Consider the following 22,983-nt stretch of genomic DNA (forward strand, 5'->3'; position numbering starts at 1 on the left):
TAAAAACTACCAGCTGAGACCTTCCTTAGCTGCCTTTAGTGCATACTTCAAACGCTTAGTGCATGAAATCTTTTCGAACTTGCTGTGCACCCACTACGTGGCCTTAAGAAAACAGGTGCGTAACGTGTGTGCCTTTTGTAGTGGATGACTGGCTTTAAATTTAAACTAAGAAGTCATTATATAATCCTATGTTCTGACGCCCAATGGTAATGTATGCTTGTACCACGCATTATCACTGCCATATTTCACGTTATATTGTGAAGCATGTATACAGGACGCGGGTGTTTCTAAAACATGAATGTTGCCTTCACTGCATTTCCAAGCAGAGGAATTTATTTTCACTGCAATCACAAGCGGACGCGTGACTGTGTGGTTGAACACCTGCTTGCCACACAAATGACCCAAGTTCGATCCCCAATCGAACCCAGAATTTTTATATTTCATTTTATTTGCATTTTTCTCAATTTTTTGAGAAAATGCAAACGATAATGACGATAATTTTATGCTCACAACCAAATACGCCGACGCCTGAGTCTAGGCGAAATGAGCTCTTTATCCTTGTATTCCATGAGCATTTTTCGTTATGGTGCTGTAATAGCACATAGCTCACACATGGTGATGCTCACTTCTCACAGTCGGACTACTCACTCACGTTCATGCTAACATTACTCACACTCAGAGAACTGACTCACATTGATACTCACTTCTATTGATACTCATGAGTACTCACTCAAGTTCATACTCATTCCTACACACACACTTATGAGTACTCACTCATGTTCATGCTCACTATTACTCACACTCATCAGTAGTCACGTTCATACTCTTTTCTACTCACAGAGTATTCACCCACGTTCATACTCACTTCTACTCACACTTGGAGTGCTCACGTGTTCATGCTCGCTATTACTCAAACTCATGAGTACTCACTCATTCATATTCACTCCTACTCACACTCGAAGAACTCACTCACTTTCATACTTCTACTCACCCTTGGAGTAGTCACTGATTCATACTCACTCTTACTCACAGTCAGAGTACTCACTCATGTTCATACTCCTACTCACACTCACAAATACTCACTCATGCTTACTCCTATTCACACTCATGAATACTCACTCACTTTCACTTTCATACTCCCTTCTACTCACCTTCGGAGTACTCACTCACGTTCATACTAACTCCTGCTCACACTCATCCGTCCTCACTCACATTTATACTCGCTCCTACTCACACTCATGAATACTCACTCACGCTCATGAATACTCACTCAGGCTCATACTCACTCCTACTCACACTCACGAACACTCACTCCAACTCACACTCATGAATACTCACTCATGTTCATACTCACTCCTACTTACACTCACGAATACTCACTCATACTCACAATCACCACATTCAAATGAGTATGAGTAAGTGTGAGTGAGTGCACTCATTAGTGAGTGTGCCGAGCTATGTCCATGGTATCCTCTCCCAAAGCGGCTTTGCCCTTTTGCCAAGTGCCTTTCTGGGTGTTTTTCCTCCCATCCCCATCACGCGGGTTTATTTTTTTCGCATAGTTTTTTTTCTGTCCTTTCATATATTTTTTTAATTTACCTTACGTTTTTTCCTTCACTCTCACTGTACCTACATTGCCTGTTCCCCCGAGAGTGCATCGGTTGAAGTGTTCTCACATGAGAGACAGTTATCGTGCCATTGTATAATCCGGGTGTCGTGTAATCGATAAACTAAGAATACAGACAGTGCAACTTAACACAGCACAAAAAACGGGTACATACCACCTGAATAAGCCCACGACAAGACTTTGTGCTTATCCAAGGAAGATAGATTAAATTATTCTTGCCAATGGCAGCATTACTTAGCTAAAGTAGGCGTGAGAGAATTTTTATTTTCAACTTTAAAAATCGAATCCACCGTGCTTCTTTCTCCTGATAAATTGAATCTGAAAAGTGCCTCCCCGTAAAAAGAAAACCGAACAGGCGTTGCCAAGATGTTCCTGTCCGAAGAGTTACACACAGTGTCATCACCATCACATAATGGTGACGAACAATGAGTTTAGCGTTGAACCACGAGTTTACGAGGTTGCGTTAAATGCCTTCGTGCTAAACTAAGCTATTATAATTTGTTGCCTTATGAAACACAACTAGTGATGTCGCACTGTTATAATTAACATTGACGTCAAGTTACTGTTATTTTGCACGGTGAAAATAGCTGCATCTCGCCCTTTTACATGCTTAAGCTCGTGACCGTGAGTGCCACAAACAAACTTAGGAGATCAGCTATTCAGCGATCACAAAGAGTTTACACAGACCGAAAATATGAAAACATCAGGAGCTGAGAAATGAGCCTTTTGGCCAGCTAAAGCTATCTGGACAGAGCTTCTCTAGGTAACAATCCTAAGTATCGAGGTGTATGCAGAAGTGCATGAACTGCCAGGAGAATAAATTTTTCCTGCTAAGATAAACTCAAGAGACAGTGGGATTGGGCGTGTTGGTATAACATCATAAAGGGTGCTTCCAGCGCAAACGACAGGGCAGGAGGGGACAGGAGAAGGGACGAGACAGAGCGCTGAACTGCCAACAATTTATTTCTTGTGAAGGTATTCACAAGAAATAAATAAATAAGGTTCCATATATGCACAAGATAGCGCACAATCTTAAGAAAGTGGCACAGCGAGTTAACATGAAGGTGGTCTTTACGGCCTCTCAAAAATTGAGTCGCCTGTGCAAGCTGTCCGTTCCTCCATCCAGACCTAGCCTCGGTTGCACAACAAAACATGCAAATAAATTCAGAGATTGCATCTGTATTGTGGTGTATCAGCTGCTGTTATCGTGTGGAAGGTATTACGTTGGTCAAACAGGTCGTTGTATAAATGAGAGGCTGAGGGAACATATGTGGATCACTATAAACAAGCATGGCTGTCCGTTCACTGCAGCACGTGTGGCTCCCGGCCAATATTTTCAGAGTGTTCTATTGTTTCTAGATACAGGGATCGCACCACACGCGAGATTATAGAGGCAGAAAAGATTTGCTCATTGAAAGATGCTTGTGTTAGCACACCTTCTGTCGCGCTCACCAATAAGGAAAAGTTGTTCCTTTACTTGTCAGTGTGATGTACTTATGCATTGTCATCGTGTTTCGCGCATGACTAGTGCGACTGGTAACTGTATAAAAGTGAATACCTTCACAAGAAATAAATTGTTGGCAGTTCAGTGCTCTGTCTCGTCTCTTCTCCTGTCCCCTCCTGCCCTGTCGTTTGCGTTGCTAAGCCCCCTTTATGCTGCTGAGATAACATCCTGTTTAAATTTTTACTTTTTTAATCACCAATCGAGGGGAGTGCAAGTTCATATTTTGCTTTCGTGAGTATTTGGTCAACGTTTGATGTGACTAAAGGTGGTTCTTTACTTTGGACGGAATCGAAAAGGCGTGGCTAGATGCCGGGTTGGCATAAAACTGCATCGTATACCAAAGTTTTCTAATGCACTATCTCTACGGGGATTTTGTCAAGAACAAACTGATCCGTCGTAACAAGCAGGTCATCGCGTAACCGGGGACGTATAATCCAAGTTTCGCTGTATATGGGTAGATTCAGAAAAGGCAACGTCGCTAAGGCAATATACCTAAATGTAGTGACCTTCTCGTGCAGTTACCATGCTCTAAAAACAAAAACAACAAAAACAGCATTACCCACCAGTGGTGCTCCCTTGTCTGAGCAAAGAATGAGGAGCGAACGCAGCACGGACAGTCGCACGGCAATCGCATTATGGCCCAGAAAGGGCCACAGTCGAGGCACCCATTGGGCTAAGGGTGCGCTGGCATCACTGCTGCCACTGTCTGCACACATCAAGTTACCAGGATGTTGCACCACCCCCTGCTTCTTGTCACGCAAGCAGCCATCAGACCTGCATGTCATTAGTGCATCGGCCAAAGATTTTGCATGAATCCACACAAATGTGGCCACCCAGAAAGGTACGTCCATATACCTTTTTACACATCTGTATATCCATTTCATCCTACGAGATTTGCCAAAGAGAAACATTATACCATATGATCCAGTAGCAAACTTTCAACGAGGGCAAAGGGAACAAAAGAGGCATGACACTCACTACACTTGCCACTAAGTTTACTCTATAAACAATACTTCAATAATGACCCCACCATGATTTTTCAACCATTAAATCAGGGAAATATTAGCAAGCATAAGAAGAAATGAGGATGCTTGTACACTATAACTGCTGACATAGCAGAGCCAGAAAACGCTTTGTGATGCTGAGACGTTTGTGACGACAGCCAATCAAATATGTCGCAATAGCAGACGGTAGCAAACCAGAACAATGTCATCTGAGCTCTTTCGTCGGCCATTTCAGGGAGGTTGCGAGCGGGAGAGTCACATGAGTTGGCTAAAGGTGGTTTTTCACTTTGGACGGAATCGGAAAGTCGTTCCAAGATGCGGGGCTAAAGTAAATCTGTGTCGTATAATAAAGGTTTTCAATACAGTATCTCTATGGGGATTTTGCCGGGACCAAACTACAGTGCAGTCCACTTATAACGATACCACATATAACGATATATCGGTTATAACGATGGGTCGACTTAGCAGTCTCATTTTATGCATTGGGGCTATGGGGAAAAAAACCATATATAACGATATGTTATCCACCGCATATCGGATACAACGATGAAAAGTTTGCCGTGGACGGCATGTTTCATTCAGAATAATCGTAACATTTAGATTGATAAATTCCTCTGAAACGAACTATGCCGAGACAAGACGAAAAGTTAGCGTAGGCGAGTACGTATTTGCCGCCACTGCAGCACAGCGCCGGCAGCGCGTCCCGGCCGTTCAGAAAGCCGAGGATAGCATCGCGAGTTGGCGCGACGCGCTACAGATGGCGCCAGCTGTGTCACGTTTTGCGCCTCGCTGCACGTCGACCGCGGAGAGGCTGAGAGAATTTAAAAAAAAAAATGCGAAAAGCAAAGCGCCGCGCTCCGCGGCTCCCCGCCTTCTACAGCGGCAAGCCGGCAAGCTACTCGTAGCTTGCCGAACGAAAGCGGGAAAGAGAGAGAAAATAAAAAAAGCGAAAAGCAAAGCGGCGCGGCGGCATCGGGGCGGGGCCTCGTTGGCATTCCGGCTGTGTACCTCTGGCTGTGCTTTCTTCCTCCCACTGCTCCCACCCCGCCGTCGGTCAGTCTCTCTTCCTCAGCGAACCCGTGATGCGTTCTTCGGAGTAAGAAATAAAGTCCTGTTTTTGACATCCTACTATCTACAATATTTATTAATTGGTGAAAATAGCGAAATGAAGCCTGGAGCTACAAAAGGTACGTCCGGCGACGATTTTTTGGCGGCAGTCCAGATATAACGATCACCGGTTATAACGATCATATTTTTAGGTTTTCTCGATATCGTTATAAGTGGACTGCACTGTAATTCGTCGTAACAAGAAGGTTGTCCCGTAACCGCGGATGTATAATCTAACTACTGCTGTATATTGGCAGATTCAGAAAAGGCAAAGTTACTAAGGGAATTATAATCTACCTACACGTAGCGACCTTCTCATGCAGTTACCATGCTCTAAAAAGTGAAAAGAATATAAACAGCGTAACCCAACACTGGTAGTGGTCCATTGGTAGAGTTGGCACGAATTCATCATTATGAAAATGGCACAACGAAAACAGATGGAAACAGCTGTTTCTGTGTGTTTTCAGTCATCTTGAGTGCTTTCACGACTTCAAGCTGGTATTTACCCACCTAGGTGAGCTGCAAGAGTGGGCTAGTTGCATATTCTACACTACATGAAAAAAACACTTAATTCTAATTCAAGTCAGTAGGTGTGTATCCACAGTTAAAACAGAAAAAAATGAAACAGACAAGCAGTGCTAGTCCTGCGCCTGCCTGTCTGTGTTTCAATTTAACTCTTTCCTATCTGCATGTAAATGAATATTTTCCGTATTGTCTAGGGAAGATAGTTTTTGCCCATTTGAAGTTTTTGCCAGCCCGCATTGCAGCATAGCAAATGTTGCACAATGAAATCCTCTTTCCAAAAATATATGTTGTAGAGACACAAAAATATTTTAGAATGAACAAAAATGTGAAAAGTATAATTTTTGGTTGCCAGCTAGTAAACAGTGCAATAAATACAATTATAAATGCAAAATAATTCGAGACAAAGAAATTTCATAATGTTGTTACACAAGGTAAGGTACCTTAAGGGGGGTTTTTAATGGGCCCCGAGTCCACGATCACAGTATGATAATGACGATCATTTTACAGCCATGGCTCGTACCCACTCAGGGGGATCGCCGTAGAAGCAACGCCATCTTTTTTCTCTACCCGCGCTTCCCTTGTTTCTCCTGGTAGTGACACTTCGTATCATTCCTCCTCTCTCAGATGAAGCCCTCTGGGCAAGTCATTCTTGTATCCTTCGTGTAAACGGCTTTAGGCGGACAACATGCGTCACCTCTGTCTTGCATGAACATCGGCCACTAGTGGTGACACGTGCAATTTCATAGTTGACCTCGCTGAGACGATGGAGTATCACGAACGGACCAGCGTAGTGTGCCAGTAGCTTTTGGCTTAAGCCACGTCTGCGTATTGGGGTCCACACCAAAACTAGATCACCGAGGGCATAGGTTACACGCCGGTGTAGACTGTTGTCGCGAGTTTTGGAGGAATCTTGAGCTGCCAGTGTATGTAAGTAGGCAAGTCAGCGTGTCTCTTCCGCACGACCCAAAGTATCCACAATTGTTAAATCGTCATGGACGACAAAAGGAAAGATAGTGTCCAGCGTATGTCGAGGTGAGTGAGCGTAGAGCAGATAGAAAGGGCTGTAGCCTGTCGTTTCGTGTTTCACCGTGTTGAAGGCGTACATGACGAATGGTAATACTTCATCCCAGTTTTTGTGGTCAGAGGGGACGAACATTGACAACATGTTGATGAACGTACGGTTTGTGCGCTCGGTGAGGCCGTTAGTTTGTGGATGATACGCAATTGAGTGTCAGAACACTGAGGCACACAAACGAAGCAATGATTCGACAATATCAGCGGTAAATTGTCGTCCATGGTCACTTATTATCACGTGAAGTGGCCCGTGTCGGAGGATGACTGAATGCAACCTGGACGAAACCTGGACTGCCGTGGCGGAGGATAAGGCAGCCGTCTCGCAGTACCGCGTCAGAAAGTCGGCGCATACAATTATCCACAGGTTACCTTTTAAGGAGCGTGGAACTGGTCCCATCAGATCAATGCTGACCTTTCCAAAAGGGGAACCGGGAGGCTTTATGGGTTGCAGGTGACCAACTGGACCCGAGGTGGGCCGCTTGTGGCTCTGGCACTGCGCACAGCTGGCCACATAGTTTTGAAATGTCTTGCTCATTTTCGGCCAATAGAACCGCTCTTTCATGCGACTAAGTGTTCGCGCGGTTCCTAGATGGCCAGAGGTGGGGTCATCATGTGTGAGACGCAGAACAGGCATTTGGAGGGATGCAGGAACAACCAGCAGAAAGCGGACGCCCATTGTGGACAAGTTTCTCTGGTAAAGAAGAACATTTGGGACGCAGAATCGACCTTCGCTTAATGACTTTCTTGCTCCAGGGAAGAGAGCTTTCAAGCTTGGGTCATTACGCTGCTCAGCGGCGAAAGTCACGGCATCGGGAAAGCCAGACGACAGAGAAGCGTTAAGGTGGTCAAAATTATCGGCTTCACAATCTGTCGTCGGTAGCGGCATCCTGGAGAGGCAATCCGCATCAGCGTGTACACGGCCAGTCTTGTATGAAATGCTGAAGACATATTCTTGCAAACGAATGGCCCATCGTGCGAGGTGGCCGGATGGGTCACGAAGGTTGACCAGCCAACAAAGGGAATGGTGATCAGTGACGATAGTGAACAGGCAACCATAGATGTATGAGCGAAACCGTTGCACGGCAAAGACTACCGCTAGGCATTCCTGCTCGGTCACTATGTAGTTGCATTCAGGCTTGCGTAAAGAACGACTTGCATACGGCACAACGTGTTCCTTCTTGCCACATCGCAGAACGAGAATGGCACCGATACCGATGCCACTTGCATCTGCATGAATTTTCGTGGGCGACGAAGGATTGAAGTGCCGAAGTATTGGCTGCGAAGTTAACAAACACTTCAGCTGGTGAAAAGCGGCAGCACACTTGGAGGTTCACTGAAACGGGCTGTTCTTGCGTCAGGGGGTGAACGGCATCCGCAAACTTGGGTACCCACCAGCGGAAATGCGAGCAGAGCCCGATGAAGCTACGCAGTGGTTTCACAGATTTAGGACGCTCGAACGATTCAACGGCCGCTGCCTTTTGTGGGTCAGGTCTTATGCCATCCTTGTCGACGAGATGTTCCAGCACCAATGTCTGTCGCTCGCCAAAGAGGCACTTTTTTGAATTCAATACAAGGCCAGCTTTTTCAATGCAGTTGAGCACGAGGTCTAGAAACATGCATATATGTCATTTTAAACCACGCAATTTAGAGTCCAAAAAACTTTCGAATGTTGCAGGAGCATTACATATTCCGAATGGCATAACGTTGAACTCGTAAAGTCTGTCGGTCGTAACGAATGCAGTCTTTTCTTTGTCAGCTGCGTGCATCGGAATTTGCCAGTAGCCTGATCTCAGGTCAGCAGATGAAAAGTAGGACGCGGAATGCAGGCAGCCTAGAGCATCATCGATGCACAGCAGTGGATAGATGTCTGTCTTGGTAACAGAATTCAGTCAGTGGTAGTCAACGCAAAATCTCCACGTACCATCCTTCTTCCTAACAAGAATGGCGGGATCAGCCCACGGACTTTCCGATTCCTGTACTATTTGCTTTTCCAGCATTTCTTGGACTTGCTCGTTGCTGATCTTGCGCTCTAATGGTGCCACTCGATAAGGTTTCTGCCTAATGGGATGCGCCGACTCGGTTTGGATCTGACGACGTATCCGGGACGCTGGGATTAAGGGACTTTGGCTGTTTTTAGAAAAATCTAACACTTTCCAGGGCTTAGATATAACGTCGAGCAGTGTATGACGTTCCTTTTGGTCAAGTGACTTGCTGACCATTTGTAGCGATTGGGCATCCTCTGAACCTTCTAAGCCTAGATGTTCGTTTTGGCTTGTAGCATCAACAAGCGCAACCAACGTCGTAGATGACTCGGGTCTAAATACTGCAAGTTTCATGCCACCTGTCAGAACTGCAGGCTCCATGAAACTGTTCATTGTTTACACACCTGCTCGTCCATCAACGTCTGACGCTATACAATGAAGAATGAGGATGTTCTTTTTCAAGCATGCCAAGGGAATCGGTTCGAGCGTGGCATCGTACGTGCCACAGTTGTTACTGGAACATGTCACGAGAACACACACAGCAGAAAATGCAGGAACGACTGTGTCCACGGAGATGAAAAAGATGCATTTCTCCAGACAGGAATTTTCCAAGAGCGTCGTTGGGAAAGTACCATGTATAGAAAGGTGCCCACTTCTGCAGTCTACAGTTGTGCCACACTCACACAAGAAGTCGATAACCAAGATAAGACCATGTGTAGACCGCAGAATAACCGCAAACTCGGTGCAAACCACTCTGCCACACAGCGAGACGTCCACAGTACAATATCCCACCGGACACAACACGTCACCACTTACACCCCGAAATATCACCCCGTGGTTCAGGCAAAACATCACTTTTGGTCCTAGCAGGTTCTTAAAATTTTCACACATCGCCGAGAATGTCGCGCCTGTATCCACAAGTGCCATAGTAGCCACTCCATCGACAACTACATGAACTTTGTTTTTCAACATCAACGCTGACGGGGGTATATCTGTAGATAGCATCTGTGATCTCGCGGCCTCATCCCCACTGGCCGCGCCAACTAGTTTTCGAGCGGCGGTGTACGTGCACGTCGCCGTGACGATGGCGATGGTGGAGCACGGGGAGCTAGCTGGTGGTGGCGTCGAACTTCGATCAGAGGCCGGCGAGGGGTAGCGTGACCCGGCAGGTGCGCGTGGTTTCCGTGACGTGGAGTGCGGATGGTCGAAAGATTGGTGAGGCATGTGCCAAGATTATCGCTGATATGGGCGGTGATCACAAAAACGTGCATTATATCCCGGGACGCCACAGTTGTAGCATACCAGAATTGATCGAAGGGCACGTGGCAGCGCAGAGTAACGACTCCTCTCGGAAGGCATGGGATAGTGGTGCCGCCCTTCAGGGGCACTGTAGGGAGGCGATGTTGCGTAAACAGGTGGGCGAAAACTTCGTTTGTAGTTGGCAGTTGGTTGACGGGGGAAACCAGCCTGCCGTGTGGCTTGATATTCATAAGCGTCTGCTGCGTTGATCGATGGTTGCCATGGTGGAAGAGAAACAGGAGTCCGCACACGTTCTGGTTCGTTTACGTACACATCATGAAAATCGCTGGGGCGATGATAGGTCTGCTGACATCGAAACAGCTCTTCTCTGACGATCTGCCGTATGGTCAAAGCAAGGTCGTTAGGCGGCACTGTTTCAACACTAGCCACAGTGGGGACGTTGGACAGGCGGCCGAATTTCGGAGAAATTCGTCACATCTTGAGGGATTCAAAGGTACTACAGTGCTTCATCACGTCGGACACGGAGTTAAGCAGTCTTTCCCAATTAAGAAATTGTACACATCTTCGGCTATATCCATAAGAATGTGTCCAACCTTGTCTTCTTCAGACATCCTTGCATTCACAATCTTGCACAGCTTCAAGATTTTTTCAATGTACGTCGTACATGTTTCTCCTGGAAGCTGTGCCCTCTGAGACAATGTCTGCTCCGCGCGTTTCTTCTTCGCGTCCGAATCCTCGAAGCACTTCTGCACTTCTTCAACAAAACGTTCCCAAGCCGTTGACATGTCCTCTTGGTTCTCGTACCCCATGAGGGCGGTGTCAGTTAACGAGAATACAACATGATTGAGCTGTTCGTTCGAGTCCCAGCCGTTGCTTTTGCTCACCCACTTGTAGTTCTTGAGCCACACATCGGCGTCTTCTCCCGAGGTCCCGCCAAAGTTTGGTGGCACTCTGTAGTACGGCACGGAACCCATCAGAGTTGGCCCCGAAGCGTTAGATGGCTGCTCTTGGGCCATTACGATCGGCGAAGGTGGAAGTTCGGCGAGGCGGCGGCTGTGACGAAGTCCTGGTAGTGCAGCTCCCGTCTTTGGGTTCGTCCTACCCAGCACCTTCCACCAAATTATTACGCAAGGCAAGGTAACTTAAGGAGGGTTTTTAATAGGCCCTGAGTCCGCGATCACAGTATTATGATGATGATCATTCCACAGCCATGGCTCGTACCCACTCAGGGGGATCGCAGTAGAAGCAACGTCGTCTTCCTTCTTTACCCGCGCTTCCCTTGTTTTTCCTAGTAGTGACACTTCTTATCAATATACTATTTTCAGATAAATGACACAGGAAGTGTATAAAAATAACAATGTTGTACAAAATGTTTTTATTCACATAGACAAAGAAAATCAGAACCGAAGTGCCGCTTCATTGCTCTTGCCTTGCGGTGATACATTGCTTGCTTCTTCATGAGACACAAGTGAACTTGTGCTTTTTTCTCAGTAAATTTTTTCTGTGTGCCATGCGAGCAGGTGTTCCAATATAGATAGATGCCCGTGATGTGAATAATCCCTCTATAAATCAGATGTCCAATGAACTTCGCTATTTCGTCTAGCATCCTCTCTTTCTCCCACCCACCTCACTCTGCATAGGTTGGCATTCCAATTTATTTGTCCAAACATATTTCGCATTTTTGCACATTGTATTAAAAAGAAAAAAAAAAGAATGGTATAACGCGCAGCCATAAAACGTTTCACACTGCTCCGCAGTCAGGACCAAGATGTGCTCCGGTAGACGTCTTGTCCTGAAGAGAATCTCTGCAGCCGGTGCCAGTACACCATACCCCAGCGATATGTAGCCCTCGCACGTAACCAGAGTAGCTCTAAGATTGTGCCCAAAGGTTAGCAGCTACGCATTTGCTGCGGAGGAGACAATTTCAAGCTGTAAACAAAACACACCCATGAACGGCTGCAAATGTCCCAGGCTGACGAAAAACACCGTCGCCATAAATCTTGAACCTGAGGAGCTGTCATCCTCAGACTCTAAGCTCGTCCTTACTCAATGCAGCTGCAGTTGCAAGACAGTTTCGAGCGGCGCATGTTTTTTGCAGCACAGGTGCACAAATGTGCATGCGTGACAACGGTGCCAAGGAGATACTAGTGACACTAGGTGCGGTCCTGTGTACGATATAACAATGCAAGCGAAACCAAAGCTGCTGGAAACTGGCTAAAAAAGCTTCCTCCACACTTTATACATGCCACGGAACTTCAAAAATACTTTTCTATAGAATGAATTTTCCACGACTCCTCGCAAGAGCTCTCAATTGAATAGCTGGCATAAATATCTGGCAAAAATTACTGCTAAACACTGTCAGGTTGGGAACCTGACACCTTAATCTATATTCGACTTGCAAAGCTTCTTTTAAATACAGAACTTTGATGTTACTGTAACATAACCACGAGGGGCACACACTTTTGTCAAGTTTGCCAGCCTAGTGCATATTTCCAACAACACACGAACATTGCTCGCGCAAACGTCTGCCAAAAAGCACTGTGTTGCCAAAATGGACAAATTAAAATCAATTTTGAAAGCTGAGTTGCTGGGCCTGATTGATTTGTGGGGTTTAACGTCCCAAAACCCCCATATGATTATGAGAGACACCGTAGTGGAGGGCTCCAGAAATTTCAACCACCTGGGGTTCTTTAACGTGCACACGAACCTGAGCACACGGGCCCACAACATTTTCGCCTCCATCAGAAATGCAGCCGCCGCAGCCGGGATTCCATCCCGCGACCGGAGGGTCAGCAGCCGAGTACCTTAGCCACTAGACCACCACTGCGGGGCTGAGTGGCTGGGCTAACTACTAGAAAGTGCTGGCTGCACGATAAACAAATTCAACATGCCAAAAATCGACGATGCAAAGCATCGATCACCAGCGATCTATTTTAGTAGGCGTGGTAATGAAAGAGTTCAGCTGTTTTAATGATGGAATTGCACTTAAGTCAGCTTTTTCTACACATTTGTGTGAAGAAGGTACGTCAGCAACAGCGAAGGGACATGAGGGTGGTTACCCTTGAATGGGATGAACTGAAGTGGAGTGTGACAGAAGTGCAGCCAAAAGCATGAGAATGCTGCTCGTCGAGGAGGTCAGGTCGTCCAGCTCGAGCAGTGCATCCCACAGCGTTCGCACCACTCGGGGAACCTGGAAGTGAAGAATGAGGGCATGTGTAATATGTATGCTATACATTTAACACAATTCAAAAAATAAAAGTACAGTAAAATCTCTATCATATGAACTCGAAGGGAGCGTGCAAGATATTTGTGTCATCCGGAATTTGTATGAACCAAAAACAACTTAATTTGGGTCAACCGCTTCTTGCTGAAAAGAAGTCCATGATGTTGTTTTCAACTTTCCTGCTTTCACTGCCTCTCATAATAAAGTGCCACGGCTCCCTCACTTGTCCTGCCTGCGGTTAAGGCGGGCTCACACTTGGCATCAAACAGAGCGAAAGTGGCAAAACTTATTGAAAATTCACTCGCTTTGCTGCTTAAGGGGAGACATGGGTCTTGAAAGGCCGAAAATCGCGAAAAAAACCGACTTTTTGAAGTTGACATTTTCGGAATCTGCAACTACTTTTGCACTTTTCTGAGAAGTTTCTAGCTTCTCGCATCATTATTTCTAGCACAAAATCAATTTATAACACCCCTGTGAGATGAATCTGAGCACAAATAGACTCTCAAGTCGCGCTTTTTCTACGCCGAACCGTTGCTGTTACACCCGAGTTATCGTGGTTATCTTGGTCACGTTTGGAAGGGTCGTTCTTCATCTTCGATTTCCCGACACCAGTGGCTCGCCTTGCTCATTAGTTTTTCAGCAAAAACGAGTCATTAAGAAGCACTACCGCGCGATTCTATTGGCTGCTTGGGGCACGTGACAAAACCTGGGCACCCGATTGACCAAGTGGCATTTCCGGCGTCTGCTTCTTGTCATGATGTGCAACAACATGCACCAATTTATCATGGTGCTGTCGACTGCCTGCAGCAGTAAGGAAGTTCGTCGCCGCACTAATTTGTGAAGCGGGTGTGGCGATCGTTCGTTCGCTGTGAACTTCAGAAAGAGCCCCGCTATCACTCAGAACAGGGAGGATGGCAAACTCGCGCCGATCAACGGCGGTCGCCGAGTCACCGGTGTAGGCCTAACTCACGTACGAGCCCGTATGTTGTCAACAACGTTGCTGAAAGCGGCAGTGTTTTTGAGCCTTAACAGTTACAGGATGGCAAGTAAAAAAGCAGAAGTGAAGCTACGAGAGATAGCAAACTTTGCAACTATGGAACGAAAGCGCAGTCTTATCGCTAAATGCGCAGATGCCGCGGCTTTCCCCCGTCTGACGTGAACTGCATGACGGGTCGTCAGAGTGGAGTTCGCCGCGCATCGACAAACAACAGAAAATCAATTCATTTACGGTTAATGTGCTCGCCGCCCGCGCAATGAAGGCTGCAAGGCAACAGGAAGAGAGCTTGTAACGACGCATCCGCAACGATGAACATATTGCACCGTGGCCTCCACTCGAAAATGTGGCAATCTTCACGTGGAAAGGAAACTAAGGAAGAGAGCTTAAACGACGCATCTGCAACGATGAACATATTGCACCGTGGCCTCCACTCGAAAATGTGGCAATCTTCACGTGAAAAGGAAACTAACACCTCGCTGCGCTTGGAGCCTTGAAATTGATGACCAAGTGCACGAGTTCGGTCTGCGACATCAACAATTCAATCTGAACAAACGGAACAGCTTTATCATACGACGGATCGCGGATGACGCGCACACATTCGTCACACATAGGCGTCACTGAACTGATAAGCGGCCTAGTCGGCAGACGAGCACACGGCGACCGCATCAGCTCGCAAGCGTGCCTCTGCGGAAAACATGCAGCAGGCATTGAAAAAAACGCCATTTAGGTAACGCAAAACAGAAGGAAGATGCCTGGTGCCATCTGAGAAAGCTGAATTTGCAAATCATTGTAAATAAACAGCTTTTCAATGCTACTGACTGCCCAGAATGGACTTGTGTTTTTGCATGATTTCTCAGGATTCAAATTTCGCTGCAGTTGCATACTTGTCAGAGAGATATCTCTGCCTCTACAGCAGCTAGGACTGTCATTTTTGTTGCGACCTGTAGCTGTATCTTTAGCTTAAACAATGGTAGGTGTGAATTTTTTATTGAGATCTTCAAAATTTTGCCAGAAATTGGAGCATAAAGTGGGTGTGTCTGCAACACTGAAATGCTAAGAGCGACAAACCTTGCTAAAATTATGAAATCAAGAAAGCACTCCTACCTTTGTGTAGCTTATGTTCATTAGTACACAGGCATGTGAAAATAGTTGCCCTGCAATACAAGTTTTTTGTGTAATTATACGGGCAAACAATAGGTAATTTTAGGATATCTCAACAACTAATTGATTCAGACAAACAGTAATTACATTTTTGAAATCAGCATCAAAAACTCAAGCACACTTTGAATTTTCTTTATAAACACATGAAAATATATGGCACTTCGTCTCAAGTACAGTGTCCCCCCTTAAGTGGCCTGAAAAATGCGCTGCAAAGTCGACTAAAGAAAAATCAGTCCTCGAGAATTCACACTAAAAAATTTAAGCGAAAGTGCCAGGGCAGCCGCAAAACATGTCCGCGCCTGTAGAAAACGTTTGCATTCGACTGGCGCTGTCTTTTCCGCCAGAAAATTATTTCAATATTGCCCATTTTTTGAGCATTAAAACTCGTAACAAGTTCTAGTTATGTATGTAAAGCACTGAAAAGAAACAGTTTACACATTTACAATGTTGCTTCGCGAGATACGCGAGAAGAAACAACACAAGCAGACGAACCAGCAGCTGCAGCGACGTATTCTGCCAGCAGTCCAAACGAGAGTCACATTAAAGGGGTGGTGACACCAACCAAATTTGTGGAATGCGCGTTCTTTGCTGTAAGCATTCTTTTCAGCTCCAGGAAGCATGAACCATGCACCAAGATTTCTGTATTTTCGCTAAATAGTTTAATATTGCTCTACTTTTGTGGACCATTTTCGGTTTCGGTTTCGCGGCACCGAGTTAGGCAGTGACATTGATGCGTAGGTGGCTTGGTCATGTGACCACATAAAGCTGTGACACACATCGTCCTGAGTTTTGTCTGCTCTCATATGCACGTGCCACACATGCGCCAGCAAAACAAGCATGCTGACAGTCGCCATGGCCAGCTGCAGTAGCATCCAGGCAGCTGCAAGGCACAAGGCAACCAGGAAGAAACAAAGCGTTTATATTTACAACGTATGTACAGAACATGGACGAGGAAGCCAGCTGACGATAGATGCAGCCCCAATGTTGGACGCGCGCGGCGTCTTTGACAGACAAGGACGCGTCGAGTGTCTCTTCGAAAGCACCCAGTGTCCTTGACAGACGCACACAATTTCTCTGAAAGAGATGCCATCGCACTCGTCACTACAGATGTGGTGTGACGTCAAGACAACTGCCATTGCTTCTCCTATTCTGAAACCTCAGTGTTGCTGCGCAAGCGATGGGTCTAGATCGTGAAAGTGGGTATTCAGTTACACTTTTAAAAGAGAATTAAAATATATTCTACGCGTTTGTTATGTCCGATCTTTCGTGTGGAGAGTCTTTGCATACAGAGGAAACCCACAGCAGGCTTGGGATAGCTTCGAAATTTGGTGGATTCACCCCTTTAGGGCATGCCATCTCCCTGCTGCACCTTTTTCAGCTTCCGGTGTTCACAGCGATAGTAATCCAAACCAGACTTTCGATGAAGACGTCCTTGTCGATGCCAGGAGCATTGCGTGCTGCGCAGATAGTTCGCAACTGCACCAGCGCAAGCCACGTTGAATTTTCGGCTGCTTGTTTAGATCACGTGGTTTGAGAGCTAGTGCTGCTGATGTAGCTAAACCAGTGAAGCAAGAAGCAATCTCCTATCATGTGGCGAAAAAATTGGTCTTAGACTTGGACCAATTTTTTCACCTCGGCCTCGTGCCGTGCTTTGGCCTCCCGGCACAAAATGGGGAAAATTTTGGTGAGTTTTGGCGCGTTCGCTCCTTTGAAGCCAAGTGGGAACGGACCTCCCTCCCACAGACAAGCTGTGTTGCACCGCTCGTGTGCTGCCGTTAATAGCACGTTGAAGACTATGTTCTTCAATAGCAATTGAAGAACATCTTCAATTCGGAAGAACTGAGCAGGCGGAGAGACGCACTGATAACTGGCAAGATGCTGTCTGCGCAACAACTAGCAAGAGCACACACTACCTCAGAACATCTTCCATTTTAGCAGGCAGCCATAGCTCACGTTCGCCAAACCTAGTGGGCCCTCTTTGAAAAAACAAATGCCTCTTTGAAAAAACAAATGCCATCCATCGGTCTTGCGAAGTTCCCTGCTCGACGCAAGCTCGTGATTGCCACACTGTGTTGTATTTTAGGTAAATAAACACGTATTTGTTGACGACCTGCCTCGGGTGCCTGCTCTGCGTTGTGTCAGAGAGTCAGCAAACCCGGCCGTTGCGTGTTGGTGCGCGACGGCAGTGGAGATTGCGCGTCTCTTCCCGGTCCCTTTGTATATTAAGCTGTTAGCAAATTTATCTCCACATGGTTAACTAAAATTTGTAATGGTGCCTAATGAGTGGATGTCAGGATAGAGGCATGCATAAGAGAGGCGTGCTAAAAACAAATACGTGGTCGTCGTGCAGGGCCGATAAAAAGGAAAACGAAGTTTGCGTGCGAACGATGCGTGTCACGGTGCACACGTTGACGGTCGAGACAGCGCAGCGGTCAAGGACCGACGGCTCTCAGCTATACATCTGGTCCGGAGAATTAAGCGACGTCCTCCAGGCGCTATAGTTTCTGTACTACGGCTGGGAAGTGACCCAGGAACCAAGTGATGTGCAGGGGTTTCGGCTAACGTTCCTGACTGCTGCAGGGCAACCATGAGGAGCAAAACCTGCAATCCCGCTGGGCAGCTTGCCCAGCGGTATGGCGAGGTGCCCTTGTCCTCGCTGTCGTTCATGGCGATCAATCGTGTTCTATAGGCGGTGGACCAGTGCTGCCGATGTCGTTCCGAGTCGCTGAGACAACTTGAGCGTGGCCGAGAGGAACGTGGAGGCCGAGCTACCAGACTGCTGCAGCAGAGATCTGTGCCGTAGAGAGGGCTGGTGCGCGCTAGCGATGTCAACCAGCCAGGCGGGACATCATCTTGCAGCCACAAGCATCGACGCCCTTCAACGACTTCAAACACGGCGAGCCCCTTCTAAGTCAATCCGCGCAGTTGGGACGGCATATATCAGAATACCTATCGCGTTACGCGTTATAAGATCATCTTTCTCTGTAAATATATGTTTGTGTGTGCACACCCATGGCTCAACTTAGTCCCATGGTGAGTGCTCCTGGGCCCAAATCCAGATATTACACCACAGAGGCCCTTTAAGGTCGTTTGAGATTAGCTCGGTTAGGTTACCGTGGTTTAAGGTTAGAGTCGGTGCGCTTGGATTGACTGATGACGCAAACTGCAAGTGGCGTATGTGGCCTCCATTTCTCGTTGAAATTAGTGCAATTGAAAAAATTTTGAGGCTGGTCGGGCATTTTGGCACAGCGTGGCCAATTTCAGCAAATTTGATGGTTATAACACAGTTTGGCTCAAAAACGGGGCATTGTATTGAATTCGCGCAATTGTCGCAGCTGTTGCACCCCTGGAAACAACTTAAAACACGTATTCTATGTTCTCCAAGACCCCAAAAGCGCGCAAAACTAATCGCAAAGCCTACAGTGCTGAATCAACATGATTATTTTGATGTGGAAGCTTAAAGGGGTCCTGAAACACTGTTTTGAGTAATCATGGAATTAATTCACTGGAAAAGCGTATTTTCTCACAAATTGAACGCCGCAAAAATTTTAAGAATCAGTTCAGTACGAGCGGAGTTACAAATATTTGCCACATGCTGCAATCGCATTCTCTCTTCTCTCGAGGAAAGTGCCGGAAGCTAATCAGGGAGGTGCCAACAAAAAACTTCACGCTCGCCTTCTCACCCTGAGCACTTTTTTTTTTCCATGAAATATGCAACTTTTTCAGTGCTATCGTGCACGCGCGTGTGGACAAGTGACAGCCTTTAATGGCGGTTTCTGTAACAACTGAGCGTGCCATGTTCAAATAAGTTAATGACTGATAGATTGGTCATCTAAGTTTGATTTTTGGGCATATTCTGTGATTCTTTGAGGAAAGAGAAAGCAATCTTTAGCTCACTTTGATAATTTATTGCGAATTCCCAGCCACGTGCTGTGCTACAACATTTGGCTCGCGTGTTCTCGGAAGTATCTACTACCAATCGGCAGTGTTTTCTGCCCATACTCAAAAAGTGTTACAGAGCCCCTTTAAGAACACTAATCTAAAATAAATGAAGCACCAGTTGGGAGCTGATGAACTACAGACTACCCAACAGCCACTTAACCACTTGATTGATTGATTTGTGGAGTTTAACGTCCCAAAACCACCATATGATTATGAGAGGCGCCGTAGTGGAGGGCTCCGGAAATTTCGACCACCTGGGGTTCTTTAACGTGCACCCAAATCTGAGCACACGGGCCTACAAGCCACTTAACCACTTAAGTACTCAATTTTTTTTTGAAAATTTACCGACAAAAGTGCCCATTTTTACTACTGATTTCAAGTCGGCTTGAACTAAAAAGTAGGTAGTCAATGTTTACATTTTTGTGTAGGCTCAGCAACGATGGGCTATTTCTCTTGAGATTGAATCAGGATTGCATGGAAAATTCCAAAATTCAGAATAAAGCATGGCAGCTTTACTGGCGAGCACTCACGGTGTTCGTTTTTCAGCTGTCTTCATCACCACCGGAGGAACTGCGCAATTCACTATCATCGCTGTCTTCCCTTCTCGACACAAGATAAACATCTGTGTCCAAATTGACATCGCTCGAAGAATACAACGAAAAAATCACAGGATATCCACGGAATGAATGACAATGAGTGGGGCGAAGCGTTCGCCAATGCGTTCGTGCTTCCATCCGTGCATCAGCCGCCCATACGTGCGTGCATTCGTCCGTCCATCCGTCTGTCCATCCGCCCGCCTGTGTATCTGTCTGTCTGTCTGCTTGTCTGTTTGTCCGTCCGACCATCTAGTGAACATCAAGAACCGGCACCTCGCTTCTCTTTATCATATATTCATCATATACAAGTACCCCCATTCAGCAGACAATCTTAGGACTAAACGATAGTATGTACCACGTTTCTGCTGTCAGCACTTTGTTAACACCGAGAGCATGATAACGACACTATGCTACGTTTTCCGTAACATGTGGACATGCGGATATGTGCCCGAGTGAGCGGGTGTGTGCTACGGGTGGTTACAAACGATAACGGGGACGAACGGGTGGTGCCTTAAGGAGCTGCACTCATAATAAAAAGTTTCTCTTTCTTGTTGAAGGGCCAGTTATGCATAGCTCGCCACCACCGCACGCCATTTTTCCATACTAACTGAATCGTTGAGCAAGTGCTACCATCTAGTGAATGACATGCAATCTAAACTGTAGACGCTTCTCGTTCTTAACACTACAGGGGAGCGCCTATTCCAGTAGTACAAGCAGGAGTGCAACAGCCTAAATAGAATTTGTAGAAATTTTTGGGGCAGCAAAATGTCACTTTTGGAGTGCTAAAATACAAATTTGGAACATGTTACAAGGGAAAAAAACATTTTCTATCATTAAAGAACGAATTTTGAGCAGCATAAAAAAGGCTTACATTTAGGAAAAGAAAATATGTACAAACCATTCAACATCTCCTGAATCATGCAGAGTGAATAGGAGCACTTCTGTTACAATAAATGTAGTATTTCAAACCACCCGACTCAGCAAACCATGATAAAGTCCGCATTAGCTATTGCCATGCCTCTCAAATCTTTTGACAGACTCTGAGAATTGAAATGTGGATCAGCCAAGCTAGTGACCTTGAGATTCAGGAGATTAGCTAAATAAGGTGTAGGAGTGGCAAAAAAAAGTAACTGGCACACAGTTTAGATTGATTTTTTAGGGTTGCAGAAATGTCATACAGTGCTCTAAATGTTGGCCAGTAGTCTTTTTAGACATCAGCAATCATATTTTTTAGTACTCACAATTATATTGTGTATACATGCATGAGTAATTGAAAAACTTCGATGTGCCCCGAGACCAGTGGCTAAAGCACCTACCGGTGTTCTGCAGCAAAGGTGGTGTAAGGGGCGCTCTGCACAGGTTAGTACGAAATGGGCATACTGAACTTATATGAGTAATGCGACGACACAATTTTCATCGTCCACAATATTTTTACTTTGATTACAGAATTGTGCTTTCTGCATTCAGCAAGTGCCGCAGTTCGAGAGGAAGTTGCCATGCTTTCCCGCCGACAAGTAGCCTCAGACATCAGATTTGCCAATTGCATAAAACTGCCGACAGATGAGCAGTTCTCACTTGCTGCTGCTTTGAATTAGTGCTTCGCAGCTTTCTGATGGCTCTTCAAAGCAGATTTCCTTATCATTGCAATGTCGACCATCTTCTGGCATATTGCATACTTATTGCTCGATAAGGACCGCTTAGTTCCAGTCGCACCCAGTTACGATATTCTGTATTTTGCAGCCACGCAGGCTGAAACCTGCACCTCCCGCCTGGAATCTTTGACGACGCAAACTTATTGATGACGAAAACTGCAGATGGGCAACGTGGCTTTCATTTTTCGTTGCAATTAGCTTAACTGAAAAATTTTGAGGGTGGTCAGGCGTTTCAGAGCAGCGTGGTGCAATTTCAGCAAATTTCATGGTTTTGACGCAGCTCGGCGTAAAATGGGGAATTATATCAAATTGGCGCGATTGGTGCAGCTGTTGCACCCCTGCGAGACACTGTAACGGCGGTGCAATTTAAAACCAATACTCCCTGACACCGCTAGTCAACACAGCTTGTTTTCATGGACAATCATAAGTGAAAGGGACTTTGAAATGAGCATGACTTACAGAGATACACGATTAAGTTCCTTTAATGGGACCAATTCTACAGAATTTTCAAGAATTACAAAGAGTTCACCAGTTCAAGGAGTTTCAAGGAACCTTGAACTTATATAGTCAATATCAAAGATATTTAAAGATTTCCAAAACTTCAGATGTTCTTAAAAGCATTTTTAACGTAGGCACCAACAAATTGCTTAGCGGGTGGTGCCGTCTCTAGCCTGACAACCCACTAGCGCATGTACACCACGAGAAGCTCTGCGTTTTTATGGAAGGTAACCGTATGGTTGCAGTTGCAGTCTTTCTTTTTTTTAATCCTGGTCCACTGAATTACGTCTCAAATGATACATATAGGTAGGAAACGAGTCTCTGGGGCGCCTTCAAAGGTTTTGATTTGTTCGAGGTGAAATATCACAATATGCGATGACACGAGCATGTCACAAGTGGCCAGTGTCGTAGTTTTCAGCAGCACTCTTTCTGTTAGAAAAAGTAAATTCTTCGACCCGTTCTAGCAAGGCAAGCAAGTACTGGCATCCTTTGAGAATAGAATGTATTTTTTTCGGGACTGTACTATTCAAGTTTGTTTTTTCATCCCCGGTTTGTATATGCTGTCACAGCGACTAATAAACGTACATGTGATTGTCCGAGAGCACGTAGTTGAAATTTTTTGGCAATGAGAGCATTTGTTTGTTGCTCACAAACTTTTAATGAACCCTTATTACTTGCTCGTTTATTTCTCACCGGTGTGGACGAAATTAGAACTGTTTACAGGGAAGTGCTGGTGCACAAAAAGCGATGCTGGTGTTTACATGCCAGCACGTTTCTTTTTATTTTTAGAGTCGTGGCGTTTGATTAGACTGCAGTGGCGATGAAGTGAAG

At 45.9% G+C, this 22,983-nt stretch overlaps 1 protein-coding gene across 9 annotated transcripts in view; it reads right to left on the reverse strand.

Moving 5' to 3' along the window:
* The window catches only part of Hel89B (histone acetyltransferase 1), a 913,881-nt gene that overhangs the window by 671,421 nt on the left and 219,477 nt on the right, over positions 1–22,983 (reverse strand). For all 9 annotated transcript variants that reach the window (XR_012888773.1, XR_012888774.1, XM_037419311.2 and 6 more), the window contains 2 exons: positions 13,143–13,273; positions 3,695–3,905 (listed from right to left, as the gene is read on the reverse strand). Coding sequence is in view for 7 of the 9 variants with exons in the window: in XM_037419311.2 (XP_037275208.2) it covers positions 3,695–3,905; positions 13,143–13,273 (342 nt within the window). In the remaining 2 variants the exon portion in view is untranslated. The remainder of the gene's footprint in view (positions 1–3,694; positions 3,906–13,142; positions 13,274–22,983) is intronic.

This window comes from Rhipicephalus microplus, unplaced genomic scaffold (genome assembly GCF_043290135.1).
Source record: "Rhipicephalus microplus isolate Deutch F79 unplaced genomic scaffold, USDA_Rmic scaffold_16, whole genome shotgun sequence".
Taxonomy (NCBI): domain Eukaryota; kingdom Metazoa; phylum Arthropoda; class Arachnida; order Ixodida; family Ixodidae; genus Rhipicephalus; species Rhipicephalus microplus.